Source organism: Montipora capricornis, chromosome 8, assembly GCF_036669925.1.
Source record: "Montipora capricornis isolate CH-2021 chromosome 8, ASM3666992v2, whole genome shotgun sequence".
In the NCBI taxonomy this organism is placed as follows: domain Eukaryota; kingdom Metazoa; phylum Cnidaria; class Anthozoa; order Scleractinia; family Acroporidae; genus Montipora; species Montipora capricornis.
In genome coordinates this window covers 33,491,747-33,510,386 of record NC_090890.1, presented here as the reverse complement: position 1 = coordinate 33,510,386, position 18,640 = coordinate 33,491,747, and the positions used below count along the sequence as shown (strand labels likewise).

The 18,640-nt window shown below is 38.8% G+C and overlaps 1 protein-coding gene across 3 annotated transcripts in view; it reads right to left on the bottom strand.

The window, feature by feature from the left end:
* LOC138060368 (glutamine-rich protein 2-like) overlaps window positions 1-18,640 on the bottom strand; it is a 29,858-nt gene that overhangs the window by 4,509 nt on the left and 6,709 nt on the right. The window contains exons 5-18 of one of the 3 annotated variants that reach the window (XM_068906124.1): window positions 17,157-17,444; window positions 16,800-16,857; window positions 15,122-15,198; window positions 12,103-12,192; window positions 11,392-11,463; window positions 10,711-10,803; window positions 10,331-10,438; window positions 5,899-5,958; window positions 4,318-4,440; window positions 2,964-3,038; window positions 2,548-2,658; window positions 2,268-2,361; window positions 2,009-2,084; window positions 600-659 (exon numbers count right to left, since the gene is read on the bottom strand). In XM_068906124.1, the coding sequence (XP_068762225.1) occupies window positions 600-659; window positions 2,009-2,084; window positions 2,268-2,361; window positions 2,548-2,658; window positions 2,964-3,038; window positions 4,318-4,440; window positions 5,899-5,958; window positions 10,331-10,438; window positions 10,711-10,803; window positions 11,392-11,463; window positions 12,103-12,192; window positions 15,122-15,198; window positions 16,800-16,857; window positions 17,157-17,444 (1,385 nt within the window). The remainder of the gene's footprint in view (window positions 1-599; window positions 660-2,008; window positions 2,085-2,267; window positions 2,362-2,547; window positions 2,659-2,963; window positions 3,039-4,317; window positions 4,441-5,898; window positions 5,959-10,330; window positions 10,439-10,710; window positions 10,804-11,391; window positions 11,464-12,102; window positions 12,193-15,121; window positions 15,199-16,799; window positions 16,858-17,156; window positions 17,445-18,640) is intronic. The other 2 variants (XM_068906125.1, XM_068906126.1) reach the window with 2 other exon arrangements.

Sequence of the window (18,640 nt, the reverse complement as noted above, 5' to 3'; positions counted from 1 at the left end):
GAGGTGCATGACTGTCCTGAAACAGTAGTAACAGAAATGAGCAACCACAGGCGCAAGCCACTCAAACTTTGCCAAAAGATGATGGGGGTTGTTTCTAAAGAAACTGCGGTGCTGCGTCGGTGGGGAAGTAGTATACAAAAATTTGGTTTTATCAACGGAGTTGATAATGTAAATTGGCCACCGTACAGAGATTCTAAAAGCTAATCTCTGGACGGTGGCCAATTTACATTATCAACTCCGTTGACAAAACCAAATATTTGCCAAAAGATGGTTCTGTTCAAGAAAGTGATAGCATTCGTAGCTTAAATCCGTTGGACTAAAAACAGTACGTACATGTAAGTCTTAAAAAATAACTCCTTAAGAGCGTCTACAGTTTCTGGATCACTTTTTTCCGACCGAACAGACGATGTCAAGGTCATGCATGTGGGTTCGTCTTTAAAATCTTAAGATAGCTTAATTTTCGCTTTTTTTTTTGCGGGGGGGGGGGGGGGGAGGGGGGATTGTTGTAGCTACAAGTCATGAGTTGAGAAAGAGTTAAAGGCAAGGATTTTCCTATTAATTGAATTGTATATTCTTTTTTTTTTTAGCACAATACTCACTTTCCAGGTATCATGTCCACGGGTCTGTCACAGGAAATGCAATGAAATCTGAGCATTGCCCTAGAATAGCAACATTACAGTTTTACTAACAACTTACAAGAAATTGCACAGCTTCTGTGATCAATCGATCCAAGTAATGTTGACTTTGAAGAGAGCCCAACTTTACAATAAGGTTAAATTCCAGCTCACTAAAAGACACCATTTCTCTTTTCGTCCTGAGGATTTTGTGCTACGGCCAAGATTGTGAGCCACAATTGTCAGTTCCTGACATGACATCACAAACTGTTTTGCATTCCAGATTTCAAATGGTTGTGACTAGAATGGATACTTCAAAAAAACAAGGCGAGACACCGTCTTCCGGGATGTTATGCAGCGCTGCGTGACATCCCGAAAGACGGCTACGAAGGAGACTGACTAAACAAGAACTAAAGTTTTGCTGAGTTTAAACATGGTGTCACCAGAACAATTTATGAAAGCTAACCATTTCGAGTCGGCGCTTAGACCTACTCACCAGAGATCAGTGCCTAACCCAGCAGTTATTCTCTGCCTAAACAGAGTGTTGTTTATCTGCCAAAGCGGGTTAACACTGAGGTTGTCAGGTATGGTCACGTTACGTCACCAAACGTTATTATTGTATATGTGTCACGAAGTGTCTCACCTTATTCTGGAGTATCCATTCTGGTCATAACCGATTTCAAATATATTTTGCACTGAAATAAATGACTGAGATGGAACTTGTTAATCCCGGAAGCTGATGACGAGTTGCTGGAGCTCTCGAGTTTTTTTTTCCGATATCCCCGCCGGAGCAGTCACCATTGATTGATTGGTTTGCAATTTCCATCTCAGTCATTCATTTCAATGCGCGAGAATGCACCGTTTGGACAATTTCAGTGCTAGCAGTACAGAGGGACAATTGTCACCAGAACCTTGTTCAATGACCGAACTCCCACGAGTCTCCAATAGCTTAGTTGAAGGGCATCCGAACAAGTAACTGGAAGGTCGTCGTAGGTTAATCGACTCCTGCAAAGGAGCAATCGGATTTTTCCGATCAACCCCTATAGCTCAGAGGTAGAGCACCCGAACAAGTAATCGGAAGATTATCGTAGGTTAATCGACTCCTGCAAAGGAGCACTCGGATTTTTTCCGAGTATCCCCGAGTCACCGTCGAAAAGATCTCATCTCTTCAGGTTTTGCGTCGTCCAGTAGTTTTGACGTCATGTCCAAATCAGGGATCGTCAAACGCTTCTTACGGGTTCGGCAGGCGGTCAAATAAATTGCCGCTAGTTTGGCAAAGTACTACGGCGCATAAAGGCGCATTTTACAAATCAATCCATGTCTAACGTAATTGCCCTTAAACATGTTTAACGTTGAAATGAGAACAAAGTATAAGACATGTATATTGTGCTTACTTGCGGAAACCAGCAGCCGGATCGTCATTCACTGGTAAATCAACATGCTTACACTTCACATTCTTAATTTTCTTTTCTACAAAGTAGAAGACAAATAATTAAAATAAAGAAAAACAAAACGTGGGAAAAACGAGATTTTTCTAATATGATTTTAAATAGACGTAAAAGCGAAGCACAGTTTTAATAAAGATCGCAAATGGGAACAAAGAAACTTTTGAACACAGCAGACATGGCATCTTGAGGTTAATCAGTTACTCACCGAAGTAATCTTTTAGCGGATTTAGTTCCAATCTGTCAAGTTTCTGATCAACGTCCGATGTAAGCCTATCCAGGGCATCTTTTAAGGCCGATTCCTGTCAAAAATTTCCAATAATACTAATATCTATCTGCTATTACCTAACAATCAAATGCACGATCTTTGTGGCCGTTAAAATCGACTGCATCTATTTCCCTGCATGCCTTGGCTAGTTCTCAAGAGCGACAAAAAAGCTAAATGGCATTGTATAAACACTCCTAATGGCTGTGACAAAAGAACCCACCTGTCCTTCTAGCCTCTGTAACAGTTCCTGCAATGATTGATCCAATCCTCCGATACTCTGATCAAACTTGCTTCGACTTACCAGGTTGTCCAGTGCGCGCTTATCGGCTTTCTGTAAAAATATAAAGAACAATGTTGCGTTGACTCAAAGCCCATGCGCCTTACCAGATCGACCGCTGGGACAAATAACCACATTTTTGACCTTTAAAGTACGTGTAACCCATGGGCCTTTTTTCGCGCGACGGACATACAGCTCATAGACAATAGATTTCGTACCCCGAGACTCGAGTTGAAATGTTTGGGAACGAGTTTCTGTGGGGCAAAACAAAAGTTTTCAATCCCTCGGGACTCAACATGGCCGCTGTGTAATTGCGGCCCATTTCTCCCAAGGAGCAAAAGCAAAATGTTGAAACTTACCACGTCCATCTCCATTGCAACTTGTTCTTTATCAGCTTTCACCTCCTGCAGCTTATCAGCATATGTATACAGCGCCTTTTTAAACAAAACAAGGGGAAATAAGTACAGAGGCGTTAATAATTTCAACCAATGAAAGCTCAACACCAAAAATAATTCAAACCTCAAACGCACAAAAGAAACGGGAAAGAAAAAGAGGAAAACCAAATTAGATGAGGATAATGATAATGATGACGGTGGAAGAAGCGGCGACAGCGACTACAAGAACAATGAGGAAATTACGCAAGGCGACGACGACAGCTACGAGAACGTTGTCTAAGAATATTTTTTCCCGTGTTTGTAATAACTTGGCGATTACTCCAAGTCATTCCGCATGGAAAGTATATCAACATTCCAAGAAAAAAATTGGTATGAACAGAGTAGCTTTTTGGAGTGAAAGCTGAGACTTTATCGTCAGGTGCTACCGTCCTCCACACAACTTCAAATTTGAATCATTTCACATCGTTTTCAGGGCGAGAACGACAACCAAACGTACCAAAATGTAAAAACGCACGCGCGGGGCGTGCAAAGCCTTTGTTCTTGTTCAGTACACTTATATTGTTTCATGGCGTTTTCGTAGGCGCCGCCTGCGCAGATCGTCGTTTCGTAAACGGTCGTTGCCATTTGGACGATTCTTAGAACAATTTTTACTGTTAAGATCGTCGTTTGCAAGAAATTTATGAAAAAACGTTGGATGACGATATCGAATTCGGTTCAATGGCCGAAGAGCAAACGCACTTAACCACTAGACAACCGAAAAAACCACGCCAAACATTGCAATGTAAAAGTATTTAAATGAAGCTAACCCTAACAATTCATTGAAAGCCAACCGAATAAAAATGGGTGCTTAGACTTAAATCCGTAGATAAAACAATGACAAATTTTGCATAAGCATTGTTTTTTTTTTCTCTTGGGATCATTGTAAGTCCCAAGAGAAACTGGAAACAATGCTTACGCAAAATTTGGGGGGACAACCAAAGAGTATTATGGTATTTTCCGAAGTGGCCTACTTCAACCACTTTAGGGTCTAATTTATGACGAAAGGCTTGGTTACTAAGAATGGCATAGACCGTCAAAAATGGCAACGACCGTTTACGAAACGGAAATAAGCGCCGCCGTCGTTGTCTTTGCGAAAGGTCGCTTCTGATGACGATGAGGACGATGATGACCATGGTTAATATTTGACAAGGCACCAAGTAAAAGGAAACCGCTAAAAAGACAAATGGTCTTTTGACGAAGTTTCATCAAGAAAAGCTCACAAAAAAAAAACAGGCCTATAAAAGCCTTTAACCTCTAGAATGGAAAACGAAAAACTTACATCAATATGTTTCTGTTTTCTATTATGCTCCTCTATCAGTTCCTTTGTTGTGTTATTCAATTTTTCCTGTTCTCCTTGAAGTTCTGTCACTAGGCTTCTTAAGGCATTTAGAGCACTTCCGTCCTAAAATACAATGGTACATCAAAATTTATAGCCTGCACGTCCATAACAGTAAAGATACGAATCCCTAAACGCCCGTGAACCAATGCGATTATAATCACAGCAACTCGAAACCGAACGTAAGGGAGAATCTCTCTTTGGGCTCTCCGACATGTTGGTGTGGCGATGAAGGGGTTTTTTTAAGTTCTCGTCGGAACTTGAGTATAGTTAACAACAAAAAAAGGAAAGTGAATTTCAGTATTTAAAGCAGGTGCGCTTTTTTTTTCCCGCTGGCTGATTCGCTTCGTTTCCCCTGATCAATGCGCACACTTTAAAAGAGAAGTTTTGTTTTATTGAGTTCTTCTACTCTTAGTCTTAGTCTTAGTCGAGACGTTGAATCGACTAATTCTCGATTTCTTTCTGCCATATCCATTCCCTTAGTTATGCTATTAAGATATTTCATGGCTACCCCCTATCAGGTTTACGTGTGTTGCACGTGTGTAGCTATGTCACATGGCTGCTCTTGTTTTTAGGCCATTTAACTTGATCAAAAACATTGAACAAACAGCGGCGATAAACATGAAAATTCTCGTTTTCACTTATACCTTGAGGAGGGAGTTTCGCATGCCCAAAATACATCTTTAGAAATAACAATTCAACAAATTGTAAAATTTTACGTAGAACACGTAGTGAAAGACTGATACCGGTAACTAGATTTAGAATAGAGCCACAATCTTGGACAAAACTCGTTGGGAAAATGTCACACACCACTATAAAATGCTCATTCCCTGATTTGTCTGTGTGATAAAGGATTAAATTCTTCCTACTTCCCCCTCCCCATATTCCAATGTTGATTTAGAAACAGCCAAAGTATTTTGCTACATTGGTATGGGGGTGAGGGGGAGGGAACACATAGACTTTTTTTGTGAGTGCACGTCCAATGATGTTTAAGCCGGAGTTTTTTCTAAGAGTTTTGTCTACAACTGCAGCAATATAGATCATACACAGCGTGGCATCTATCTAGTTAAAAAGGGCTGACTTTCACAGCCAACCTTATAGTTTTCGTTTAGCGGATCTCTCGCTGAAAAAATCAGCACCTCTCCTGTTGATGCCACAATCAAAACAGGTCACAAGTGGGACCATTTAAACTTTTGACACATGATCCATCTGATAATGCTCCGCGCCTCGTTTGCCAATTAACCATCTCATATCCAACGTGCGCTCATGGAATAATTGTTCGTTACCTCGCATGCGAAATTGAATGCAAAAACAGTTGTTACTGTTATTTTTAGCAAAAGGGACGTTGGCGCGTCTGGTTAAAAAATAGTGATGACAACAAGCTTGTAGATAAAAGTTCGCATAATAAACATCTATAGCTGATGGTTAGGTCAGTGTTTAAGGTGTTCGATGTGTCGCAATTTAAAGGAGTTCAGTATGCCTACAGTAGGTTTATCATGTTAATCTTTTTATATTTAATGTTACCTTTATTTTAACATCAATCGTCGATGGAGAAGGTGCTACGGTCTGAAACGTCTTCTTGTACTTGAATAGTAGATATTAAAGTTAGTCTTTTGAGACTTTTAATATTAGGACCCATGACCCAGAGCCTACAACTCCATTGTCTTCGTGTCACGGCGTTGTGACAGACCGATATATTTTTAGATTGCATTTCCCGCGAATGAGAGGAGGCCCCGTGACCAATTACAAGAAACTAACCTAACGTCACAAGGTCACCGAACCGGAACTGCCTTTAGGTAGTCTAAAAATAGATCGGTCTGTAAAAATGCGGTGACATCGGACTCAGTATGGGAATTGTAGGCTCCGGGTTCATGGGTTCCTGTTAATATTTAATCTCACATAAGATAACAAAACTATTAGACAAGCTTAAAAAGAGAAATTTTTAATGGCTAAAAAAATATTTATAAGACTAGCAGCCTAATTTCATAAAAACCAGTTGTAGCTTTTGTGTTTCCATGAAATGATGACAATTATTTCGCCCAAGGGTTGTATTATTCAGAGGTTCTGCTTAATGTTTAATGCCCCTTTAAAACAAGCACAGAGCGTCAGAGTACAGAAATTACAAGAGGATTATTATTATTATTATTATTATTATTATTATTATTATTATTATTATTTATTATTATTATTATTATGCAGTATGTAGTACGTAAGTATGCTTACAAATATAAGTAGGAAAAGGCACTGTTGTGTAACAATCCCTACTGTTAAACCTATTTACAAACCAATTGGTAATAAATGACGAACCAACATTTGAGAAAGGAACAAGAGTATATATTCCTTAATAACTCGTCGAAACCTTGAATGACCTTGCTATGTTTAGGGTGTACGATAAAACTGCCTTCTGCATATTAAACAAAACCTGGTTCCCTCTATCCAAACCTAAAAACTTCCTAACTTTCTCCGCCGTCTCCATAGAGTAGCCTCCTAGTACATCAACTATCACATTAAACTGTGTGATAGTGTGGCCGGGGAACTGTTGGCGCATCTCCCATCTCAACGGCGCATACTTGTCAGTTTTCTCCTGTTCCTTCTGTTCTCTGTTGAAAACTCAAGGGCAGCTCATCTCAATAAGGATCACCTTCTTCTCCTTTCTGTCCACAATTCTCACATCAATTCTGTTAGCCCTGACTTCCGTATTTTCAGCAAATACTGGGACATCCCAGTACGCGCACGCTCGGTCATTCTTGTACTCGGGTTTAGGTGAGACTGGAGAGTACCAAGGGGGGATACACTGGATAAGATCTAAGTCTTTCAGGAACTCGAAGAAAAGGATTTTCAAGGCTGCATTGTGTCTCTGCATGTACTAAGTCTGTGCCAAGGCACCACATCCGCTAATCACGTGGGCCATAGATTCAGGCCCTTTTCCACACATACGACACGTGGTATCCGAGGTGGTCAGCGTCTTCGTCTTGCTCTGGTGGTACAGCTTAGTGGGGAGTAATTGCTGGTATAACTCATAGATTCCAGCAACAGTATGCACAGGTGCAGACTTCCACTTACTAAGCCAAGTGAAGCAGTCAATAACTTTGTTATCATCCCATCTTTCTCCGAACAGCTTTCCTTGCCACCTCTGCTCTCTTACTTCCCTCATGCTTCTCTCTTCTTCTCTCGCTCGTAATGTTCTCCCTACTCCTTTAACATGTGATTCCTCACCTGAGTCAGTTTGCAACGCTTTGGGATCTGGGTATGCAAGGTCCAGAGTAATGTCCATTTCCAAAGCAAATTTCTTGGCATCCTTTACGAGTGATCTTCTTCCTGCTCGTTCGCACTTCTCTTCAAACTCGCGCACTAAACTCATCGTTCGATCTTCGTTTGCGTTTGGTCTGCTTATACAGGCTCTCAAATGACTTCAGTCCCCGGCCTCCACACTTCCTTGGTAGGTATAGCAACTCGGTTGAACCGAGTGGATGGTAGCCTCCATTCTCTTTGATGATCTTGCGAGCTTCGCGATCGAGTTGTTGTAGATCTGCGAGCGGCCATGTTAGTGTCCACATAGGGTAGGTGACAACTGGTAGTGCGTATTGATTAGATGCTAAGACTTTGTGGAAGTCCGATAGGGGGCTCGACCATATAATTGACAGTCTCTGCAAGCAAACCTTTGAAGCTCCCCACAGAACAGAGCTGTCCTCTTGCTTAGAATTTTCTAAAACTCCCAAAAACTTGTAAGTTTCTCCCTTCTTCAGATTTTCTATGACCTGCCTTTCTCCGATGGCAGTGCCTCCCAAACTGCTGTCCAATGAACCTCTCCTTACATGAGCTGTAGAACACTTCTTCTCGTTCCACTCCAAACCGACATCTGCCATGGCTTCTTTAACTGTCTTCATTACTCTCTCAAGTTTATCCTTCGACGCTGCATATATCTTCATATCATCTATGTATAGCAAGTGCGTAATCTTGCCACTCAGTGGTCTTGACAGCTTGTATCCTTCCGATGCTTTCAACTTCCAAGATATTGGGTTAAGGCATAAAGTGAACAACCTCGGACATAAAGCGTCGCCCTGTGGAAGGCCTTTGTTGAACGTCAGAGGTTTCATACCCTTCCTTTGTTCTGGCCGTGATCTTCGTATTCCAGCTTTCACACAGTCTCGCCACTGTTCTGCACATCCATAAGGGGAATTTGTGCATCGTCATCATTTCTTTCACTAGGTGTTTTCCTTTTCCTCCGTTCCGTTGTCCCGGGTTCTTTCTTCCATCCTTTGTGTATCAAAAAAGCGACCACAACAGAATAAAGGATGCAATTAGCCAGCCATAAGTACCCAAAGGGATTGCGAATAGGGTCTAAAGTATGTCCTTCTTCACGCCTCCTGAGCTCATTGATGACCGTGTTGATGGTGTTGATGTCTGATTGCGTTGGCCTTTGTTTCACTCTCGTGTCAATATCTCGGCTACTAAAATCACCGGTATTTGAGTTAACTGAAGCGAAAATCGGTATCGCGCCTTCCAGGATTTCACGTGCGTCAAGGTTTGTTTCCTCTAAAAATTGAGGTCCCTCGAGATGGTTGTTTTCGTTCGCCGTATGCAAATCCGAGGTGGCTTGTTCGCTTTCATTTATTGATGGCTCCTGAACTTCGTATAATAAATTTCCCTCTTCTACAGGCTGTCCGGTCTCACTCTCCGTTCCTTTAGCATTCCTAAGAATGGTGTCCTGTACATTTCCCATCACTCTTTCCAGATATGCTGCCTGATTTCTAAGGTGTAATTCTGAGAGGCCAAGATGAAAATAACCTCTCTCGTCCCAAAGCTCCTTCAGGACAGACATGTAGCCTCGTTTCTTCCCATCCGCGTATCTAGGAGGATCTTGTAACTCTGTCAGCTCCTTAGCCTTAGCCTTGCACTCTAAAACATCACTGTTCATTTGTGCCGTCCATTTCAGGCGGGTTGTACGCCTTGCAGCCCTTGTTCGCTCGCTCAAATGGTCGTCCGACATATTGGATGGCAACACAGTCCAAATTGGTAAAAAAAAAAAAAAGGGTCGCCGTAAGTCGCCTCCGTAAACTTATCACAGCGTAAGATACGTAGCAAGTATTCTATAAATACTGTTCTGTTGCTCCAGCGCTTTTGGCTTGGCTGGCAGTTCGAAAGTTAGCGATTTGGTCAAGTCACACGAAGACAGACCAAAAACACGGCCTCCCTACTTCGCCGCCATTATTATTATTATTATTATTATTATTATTATTATTATTATTATTATTATTATTATTATTATTATTATTATTATTATTATTATTATTATTATTATGAAAAGATATCATCAATGTTTAAGAGAAAAAGGAGTGGCCCCAGCACAGAGCCCTCAGAAGGACTCCACATTTGTCAACAAATTGACACCTAGAATTCAGATAATCGTGGAACCAAGACAGAGAAATACCTCGTGTGTCATAAAAAACTCAATTTGCGTAATAGGATGGAACGGTTAACCGTGTTAAATGCCTTCTTGAGATCAATAGAGACACCGATAGTAAGACTATTTCTTTCTCTGAAATGCCGGATACGAGATTGTTGAATTGATTAGTATTCATATAGGAACATTTGGACAGTGAAAGAGACCTGGGCCCGGTTGTTCGAAAGCCGATTAACTTAATCCAGGATTAGCGTAAACTTTGGTTTAATTTTTTCAACTTTTTAGTGAAAGTTTCTTTTGGTTATTTTTAAGTGAGGTCCAGTTACGGGGAACATTGGCGTTTTGTGCGAGATTTGTAGGGTTACACTAACGATAACCTTCTTATTGGAAATAAAAGAACGTTATGGAAAGAGACAACTAACGGAACAAAAAACCTAGTTAAGTAGTTTTCATTTCTTTTTAGCGAATCATGGCCTCTCAGGGGGTGAGATAAATTAACTTTCTCATGGTTTAAAGGCAAACGAAAGCATTTTAAAGCACTTTAGCGCAAACCTTGTCAAGCTGATTGTTGAGAAGGCGGAGCCCATCTCTCAAAGTTCTGATCTCTCGTTCTGTGTCTTCCCTTATCCGATCTTCAGTTCGCTGTATTCTCGATGGTAACTTCAAATATCACGAAATGGGGTTGATCAGTTAAAATTCATTCACACCGTGCAATTATGTTTGCGAACTACATTCATTCAAGTTCTTAGTTGAAACACATCACTTAAAATACTAAATTAGGACACAAGATTTCAACACGCATAGTCCTTAAAATTCTGCTCACAGCTAAAAATCACCAAGGCTTCGATTAGCCGTGTAAAGTTGTATACCGTTTTGTGATAATTTACTATTAACATTATTTTTTGAAAATACTGTATTAAAAGACTAATTACCTGGTCAGTGAAATCCTTAATTTGATTGATCGTTCTTTCCAAGTACTTTAGCTTATTAAGTTGGTCCAGAAGATCATCTGGAATTATTTGAATCTTGAAAGATTATATAAAAGAATTATACATTAACAAACGAACAATGTATTTAACCGTTCAGTCCTGAGAGTGACACTTGTCGATTTTAATCTGTTTAATGCCAGACGATTTTACTAGTTAATGGGGGTCTCTTCAGGGATCAATATGGTTTTAAAATCACACAAACGTAAAAGAGGTGATTATTGGTCATTGTGGTACAGTAAATTCCTTCAACAAACGGTTCGTTTAACAAATGCTCTAGCTTCCCACGCTGACGTTCTTAGGGCTTCGTCAACCTCGCTCCCAGCGAAACCCTGGTGACGAGGTTGAGGGTTTCGTCACGCGTTCTTCCCCAACTGAGAACGCGTGACGAAGCCCTCAGAACGTCTGCGTGAAAGGCCACAAATGCTCCACCATTACAATTGATAATTTGTCATACGTTAAAGCATAGAACGACTTGTAACGCTGTTATTTTTTAATTTTTTAATTTACACTGTAGGCTAAAAGACATACACATTAGGGGGTGACATATACATACATATACAGCCCATCTGAAGAGTAACAAGCACGCCTGTTGCTACACGTAGGAAATAAATGAGCACTGTTTACCTTTTCGTCGTGGACGGTTGGAAGGCCAGAAACTTTCTTCACACTTTGCAGTTGCTCCTCTAGACTTTCAATCTCAAAAAGGTTTAGTTTTTTTTTTAAGAACAGCAATATTAATATGATATTTAGCTGCATAAAAACTTGTCACATTTAAGTAATGGTCGGTGTTTAAGGGAAGTACAGAACGGTCTTGAATTTAGACAGGACTGAAATTTGTAGTTACGTGATGTTATTGTACTTTTCAAAACGTTTAAACCTATTGACTACTTACGATGATTTTTAAAATGTAAACTTTCATTACTTGAACTGCGGAAAAGAATGCAATGAAGGTTATAAAAATAAAAGTTGAGCAATTTAAGCGGTTGCAATTAAAGGAAGCTCGAAAAAAAGCTGAGTGCAAATTCATAAACTCTTCAAAAAAACATTTGAAAGGTGTAGGAATGCAAATCAGGCTCGGTGAATATTATACCTATTCACCTCGCCTTCGGCGAACATTTGTTAAATATAAGTTAAACTCACATGATTATTTAATTGGGTTAAGAGTTAACTTTAAACAAATAACTAGTAAATATGCATATCACAGCTGAGCAGACTGTACAGTGACAGTGAAATCAGGAATATTTCTTGCGTAAACATAATTCCTTCTAAAATTATCCAGTGACAGTATTAACGTCTTACGTGTTTTTATCAAGTTTATCAAGTTATTTTCGGTACCTGTTGTTTGTTATCTTTGAGTAACGAAATTCCTTCCCGCAGTGATGCTAACTGGGCTTCTAAGTCAGCAGGAATGGTTCTCTCCAAGGACTTTGTTAATGATATTAACCAGATATAATGTTTTAAAAACAGAATTAATCATTAGTCGATGAAACTTTGTTTAAACTCTACAACAAAAAGGTAACATTGAACAAAAGAAAATAACTGACTTTTAGAGTTTAGAGGTCCATAAACTATGTCGCTTGTGAAAATGACCAAGGTTAGAGTTTCATTTGTGAGATTGGTGATGAAATTTTCAATTACATTTTTAAGAGAGTGCACTGACTGTTCCACTTAAAAGTTGGTTCTCTTGTTTCTACGTTTATTGCTAAATAAATTTAAGATTTCGTATTATAACAGGCTTGCAACACTGCTTGGCTTATTGCTACACTTATTATTATCCCCAAGCTTTGCTATTCAACAAAACTTCACCAGCCACAGGGATTTACTGCTGGGCATGTGCACATAAGCAACACATGCTATTCATGACGATGATGATGACAATTAATGGTGGATTCAGGTCATGAATCGTGATAATATAACAATACTATTATTATTATTATTATTATTATTATTATTATTATTATTATTATTATTATTATTATTATTATTATTATTATTATTATGGAAGATCTCATTTTTGTTTTCATGAATCATTTACATAACTTCCAGACATGGGTCTGGGCTAGTTAAGTTACACTTCATCATTTTCTTTACATTCAAACAGTTTATACATATAGAACTTCTTAACTATATTTGCGTTCTGGCAAATAATCCATTTCTGACAGCGTTCAATAAGGAGGGACAGCTCTTTGTCAGTGTTCGTTACTGAGCTTAATCCTAGTTTCCTTAGCTCTTAATGGTAGCCTCCGAGAACGTCTAAAACAACATTGATTTGTTTAATTAACGCTTGTGCTGTTACAAAGCTGTTTAATGTCTGCGCGTACATGTAGCTCTGTGCATTTTTCCTGCTTCTTAGCTGTTTTGTCGGCAATTAAGTGCCAACTTGGCAGACAGTGCCTTCAAGTAGTATCCAATTATTAGTCTTGACTATTTGTCGTAGACTGCCATGTCTATCTGCCATGTCTATATTTGATTCAACATCCTGAGAGTCGCACGAGGGGAACCCATCAATTTAAATTTCGCGTGTCATATGCAATTAAAGACGTTTTTAAATTTTCGTTTTTTCCAAAAACTATAACGGACTGGAACTGCCTCCCTGAGGCTATTGTTTCATTATCCTCCTTAGAAACCTTCAAATATAGGTTAACAGCTTTTCTTAAGTAATAGTTATATTTAGTTTAATATAGTTTTCTTTATTTAAATTTTTAAGTCATCATTTTATATATTGATATTTGTTTTTTTTTATGGTTGGTGTGATAACCGAACGGTTCTTACCGACCTAATACATGTAAATGTAAATGTAAATGTAAAATTTTATTTTCCCAATTTTCTGGTGCCTTCTGAAGTTGGAAAGCTACATCCCAAAGAAATTTTGCGTTTTCATTCTCCCTTACTGCAGAGGGTGGCCTTTGTTGATACTATGGTTTTTCATTCTTGCTCTCTTGAAAATTGTACTTTTCTTGTAGGTAGTAATAGATAGATCTTAACGATCTACCATGTCTTGCTTTATAGAGACTTTGTGCGATCTTTGGGCAAGCACACATCACATGAGTGGTTGACTCTGTAGCGTTGCCACATATTCTACATTTAGTGTCTGTAATCTTCAATTGTGCTTTATTTTGCTGATAGGATTTGGGTGGTAGGAGTTGTTGGCATATGCTCTTGTTTACGCTGTATATGATCTCAGGGATATTTTTCCATTTCTTTAGGATCTGATTGGCAGAAGGTGGCATTTGTTTATCTTCGAGTTGTTTGGTGGTTTAGGCCCCCAGCCAGGACTGCTGTTCTGCATCTGTAGTATATCTTTCAACTATCTTTGTTCTTAGCAGTTCCTTGATTGCTTTTGATGACGGTGTGGTTATTATTATTATTATTATTATTATTATTATTATTATTATTGTTATTAATATCATTATTATTATTATTATTAAATTATAATTATTATTGTTAATGAATTATGTGATTCATCATCAAGTAAGCATCATCATCATCATCATTAACAATTATTATTAACTGGACCGTCCATATTATTGCAAATGCCACAACGTATCACGAAAGCCATATATAATAGTTACAGATTTATTTACAATGGCCGGAACCAGTTTCACTGCTTTTAAGAGACCTACTTATTATAAGAGTTGTCACTACAACACTGTATCATGTAACAGCAATGTCATGGTACCACAGGAAACACCAATTATTCCTAAACAAAATGTGCCAACTATTGTGACGTAATAGGTTACCATGGCAACATCAAAGCTCTCCAAAAAACACCCTAATTTTTGTCTTTACTTGCTTATATCTCAAAAATGAACTAGGTGACCCCCATTTGTTATTGTAGAATAGTAATTAAAGCAATCTAAAATAAGACTATCGGCAAAGTTTAAAAAAATTTATGGGGGCTAATTCATAGCAACCTTAAATTTTTTGAAAATTTGAACTGGTGAACAGGGAAACAAAGACAAAATATCTTAGGGAACAAGGGAACGTAAACCATTTTAGGGATCAAAAAGCTGAGAACAAGTTTGAAAGTAATCTCAGGAACAAGGTCCTCAAAAGCATAGAATGCAGTAATATGTTACTTTTGACTTAGAGTCTCTTCTTTCTCTCATATGTATTCATTTGTGTCCATTCCTGAGAACCAATAATAATTGGTTCTGACTGTTCTAACCTCTCTCAGAATCCTGACATAAGCTTATATGTCACACTCAACTTGTCCCTGTGACTTCAAAAATAAAATTTTGAGGTTTACGGGTTGTTGGTTCAATAGAAAGTTGTAAAAGTGCCCTTTTGGAGCGTCCCAAAAACAGCTGCACAATCATTATGATTTTTAATATTTTATATTGTTAAAACATACCTCCTCTTTCCACTTGTTTATCATATCCAGACCTTCTTTTAACCATTTAAGCCGCTCAAGAATGTCATCTGGTACATCTAACCAAGTAAAACAGAATGGGACAAAGAAATTAATTTTAAAATGATCAATTATTCACAGTCTATCACAAACATTTTTAAGTTACGTACATGTATTTCACAGAGTGAAGCTCCCTCAACACAGCAAATTGTTGGCCAACATTAATATAATTGTAGGGAGAAAATGTTGAATGGATTTCTACACATAAACAACAGTTTTGGCCAATACAGTGAAACCTGTATTAAACGGACACCCTCAGGGAATGCTCTAGTGTCCTCTTAATACAGGGTGTCCGCCTAATACAGGTTTCGATAAATAACGTCTTATGAGGTGTCAAATACCATTAAAATGAACGGTGGAAATGTTTAGAATACTCCCAGCGACTGCGACAAAATATGTTTGCATTACAGTATTTATTTTTTTTATTTAAGTGGAACAACTGATCCGATTACTACAAACATAGATTACACCTCAAATCTGAAGAAATCAGACGAGTGAAACAAGCTCTATACAAAGTTAACATAACGAATCAATACTGTACTCTGAAAGTGATCAAATGAGCGAAACAAGCTGTATATTGTACATAAAAACCATAAAGACTTTGTCCTTTTCTAAGCTGTTGAATGTACTAATCCTTAACAATAACAGTCATCAATTCTTGATTGTTTGAGCCTTTTAAATTTCATTTTCTGAAGCAAGTCGGTTGCCTTGCTAATGGCCAGCGTCTTCTTGTCCATGATATCTGGAATATTCCAGCAGCATTTCAGATAATCTTGTAACTGGTTAAAAGATAAACTGATCAACGAAGGATTTGTTGTATACTAGCTGTACAGGTTTCGTGGACGTGTATGCATTTACGGTTTCTTTTGTCCTTGTGTATTCAACAAACACCGTTTGTCAAGTCACGTTTTTAATTTTAAAAATAGAAAAATTGGTGGTTGGCGCCTTCCTCGTTTCCGGTGTCTGGCACGTTGTGTGGTGGAGTTTAATTACAAGTGTCCGTTTAATACAGGTTGGCAACAATAGAAATGACCATTTCAAGTACTTTTTAGGTGTCCGCGTCCGCTTAATAGAGGTGTCCGCTTAATAAAGGTTTGATTTACAGTAAATAAGGGATATAAATTTAGGGTATTCGGCCACTGTCCGCTTAATAGAGGGTGTCCGCTTAATACGGTGTCCGCTTAATACAGGTTTCACTGTATTTCATTTTGTGTGTGATTGGCGGTACACAGATACCTGCCTGACTTAAACCGCATTCACACCAAAGCTTAAACATGTTTAAAAGCTGTTTAGTTAAACATGGTTTAAATTTGTTTTCTTGATACAAGTTACTTCCTGACATAATGTCAACACAATGAAGACACACATAACTTACATGAACCCTACGTAAAATTCAGTCTTTCAGCCTTCCGTTGCTCATTTTTTTATTTTGTTAAACCTGGTTTAATTAAACGTGCTTAGTTGGTGTGAATCGGGTATTAGTCAGAGATAGCATAAAAATGTTGGTTTTAAATATAACAACATGTTGGGAAGCCCAAATATAAAAGGTTCCAAAATCCAACAAAAAAGTTGGGAAAAGACTAGACTTGACGGAAGACCAACTACTGGGCATTTCATTTACCTGGTCTATTTCTCAGCTCCTCTAAATCATCAATATTTGCCTTCTTGGGCATAAGTCCCTGTGAGAGGTTAAAAATATTAAAAAGTTAGTTAATGTCAACTGTCCATGTTTCAGTTAGCAGGAACTAAAGATACAAATAAATTTATTTCCTGTTTCTGAAAATTATTAAGTCATTAGTCAACTCAATTGTTGATTATAGTTACAACATTGATGGAGCTGACAGAAGAAGAAAAGAACTGACACCATCTATTATTTATTTTTCCCAAAAATTTCTTTTTAATTTATAAATTATCACACTCAGATCTATGCATTACCTGACTGTTCACTGACTTGTCAGGACTTTTCACCTCTACTCACCTCTAAAGTATCAACTTGCTCAATCAATATTTCATGCTTATCCATAAGTTCGCCAATTTGTCTCAATGCTTCCAGTGCTTCAGGAGAAGGGTGAGAGGGGCTTGGTGACCGTGGTGGGGGTGGAGTAGGTGTCCTTGCTTTAGGGGTTGATGCCCTTGATTTTGCAGATGGAGTACGACTTCTTCTGGCATTTAAAGCCTCTTCTAGCTGGGGCCATTTGACATAGACATCCAAATTGTCAAGGTCATCCTTGGTAGGAAGATCATCAACTTGCTTCTTTAGATTTTTCTAAAGAAAAATTATATGGTCATTTACTAACAGACTACACTGCACAGTCTCATGTGCATGAGCGCAATGCAGTCAACAAGATTGAGGGAAGTCACTGCGCAGAGTTAACTGCATCATACAGGCGTGACCCAAGTTTATTTGAGTGCATATATTGCATGCAACAAGGCCCCAACCTTGACTCCAAAGGGAGGGAGCAAAGGAAAAAATTGTAAACCACAATAATTTATGTAGTCACCATGCTAACTGCACTCACAGAACAACAGAACATTTAAGTGACCTCAATGTACAATGTAGTTCTTTATGCTGTTATATATTAGCTAGATACTAGACAAGTGTCTGCTGGCATAGCCAATTGGAAGAGCTGCACTACAAGCAAACTTTGTGTTACACGTGTCAACTCTTAGCCATGAATAGTACTAACCTGCTAGCAACAACAAAGTCGAAAAGTTCAAAGCTAAAATACAATAATGCTTAGTGCTTGCTAAACTTGGCAACTGGACTGCACAATCACTTTATTGAAAAGATCAAGGGCTGCCATGAAAGGGTTACAGACAATAGTGTCATGATCCACTAAGTATGGGGCTTCAGGGATGGCACAGTGTGAGAGCACTCACCCCCCCCCCCCCCCCTTCCCTTCCAATGTGGAAAGGAGTTCGATTCCCAAACTCTGCATCATATGTGCATTGACTTTGCTGGTTCTCTGTGTATCCTCCGCTGTGAGAGTTTTTTCTCCGGATATTAAGGGGCACTGTCATGAGCTGCGCATGCTCGAGTTTGTTTGCTCTCGAGCCCACGGAAAATTGTAGCCGCCATCATGATTCACGAGTGAGTCACGTATATTCACTAGAGTTTCTCCTTTGTCCACCATGGCCCTCCCCAGTGGACACCATTTTGAATTTGTCAATTCAACTTGAAAAAAGTTAACCTAACACTTTTCAAGTTTTCATAAGACGCTAGCGCATGTGCTTCTCGTGACAGTTTCCCTTTAATTTGATTTGACTTGTGTTAATTTGTTGATTTGCGTGACAGTAAAATTACCTTATGTAAAATTAAAATATGATTGGTTGGGAGCTGTTATGAAAACCGTAACAATCTCAGGACCTGTTGATTGACAGCTTTCTTGTATCTGCAGAGCTACATGCACTGCATCTTAATATACTTGGTACTATTTCGTCCTCTCACTGAGGGTGAATAGA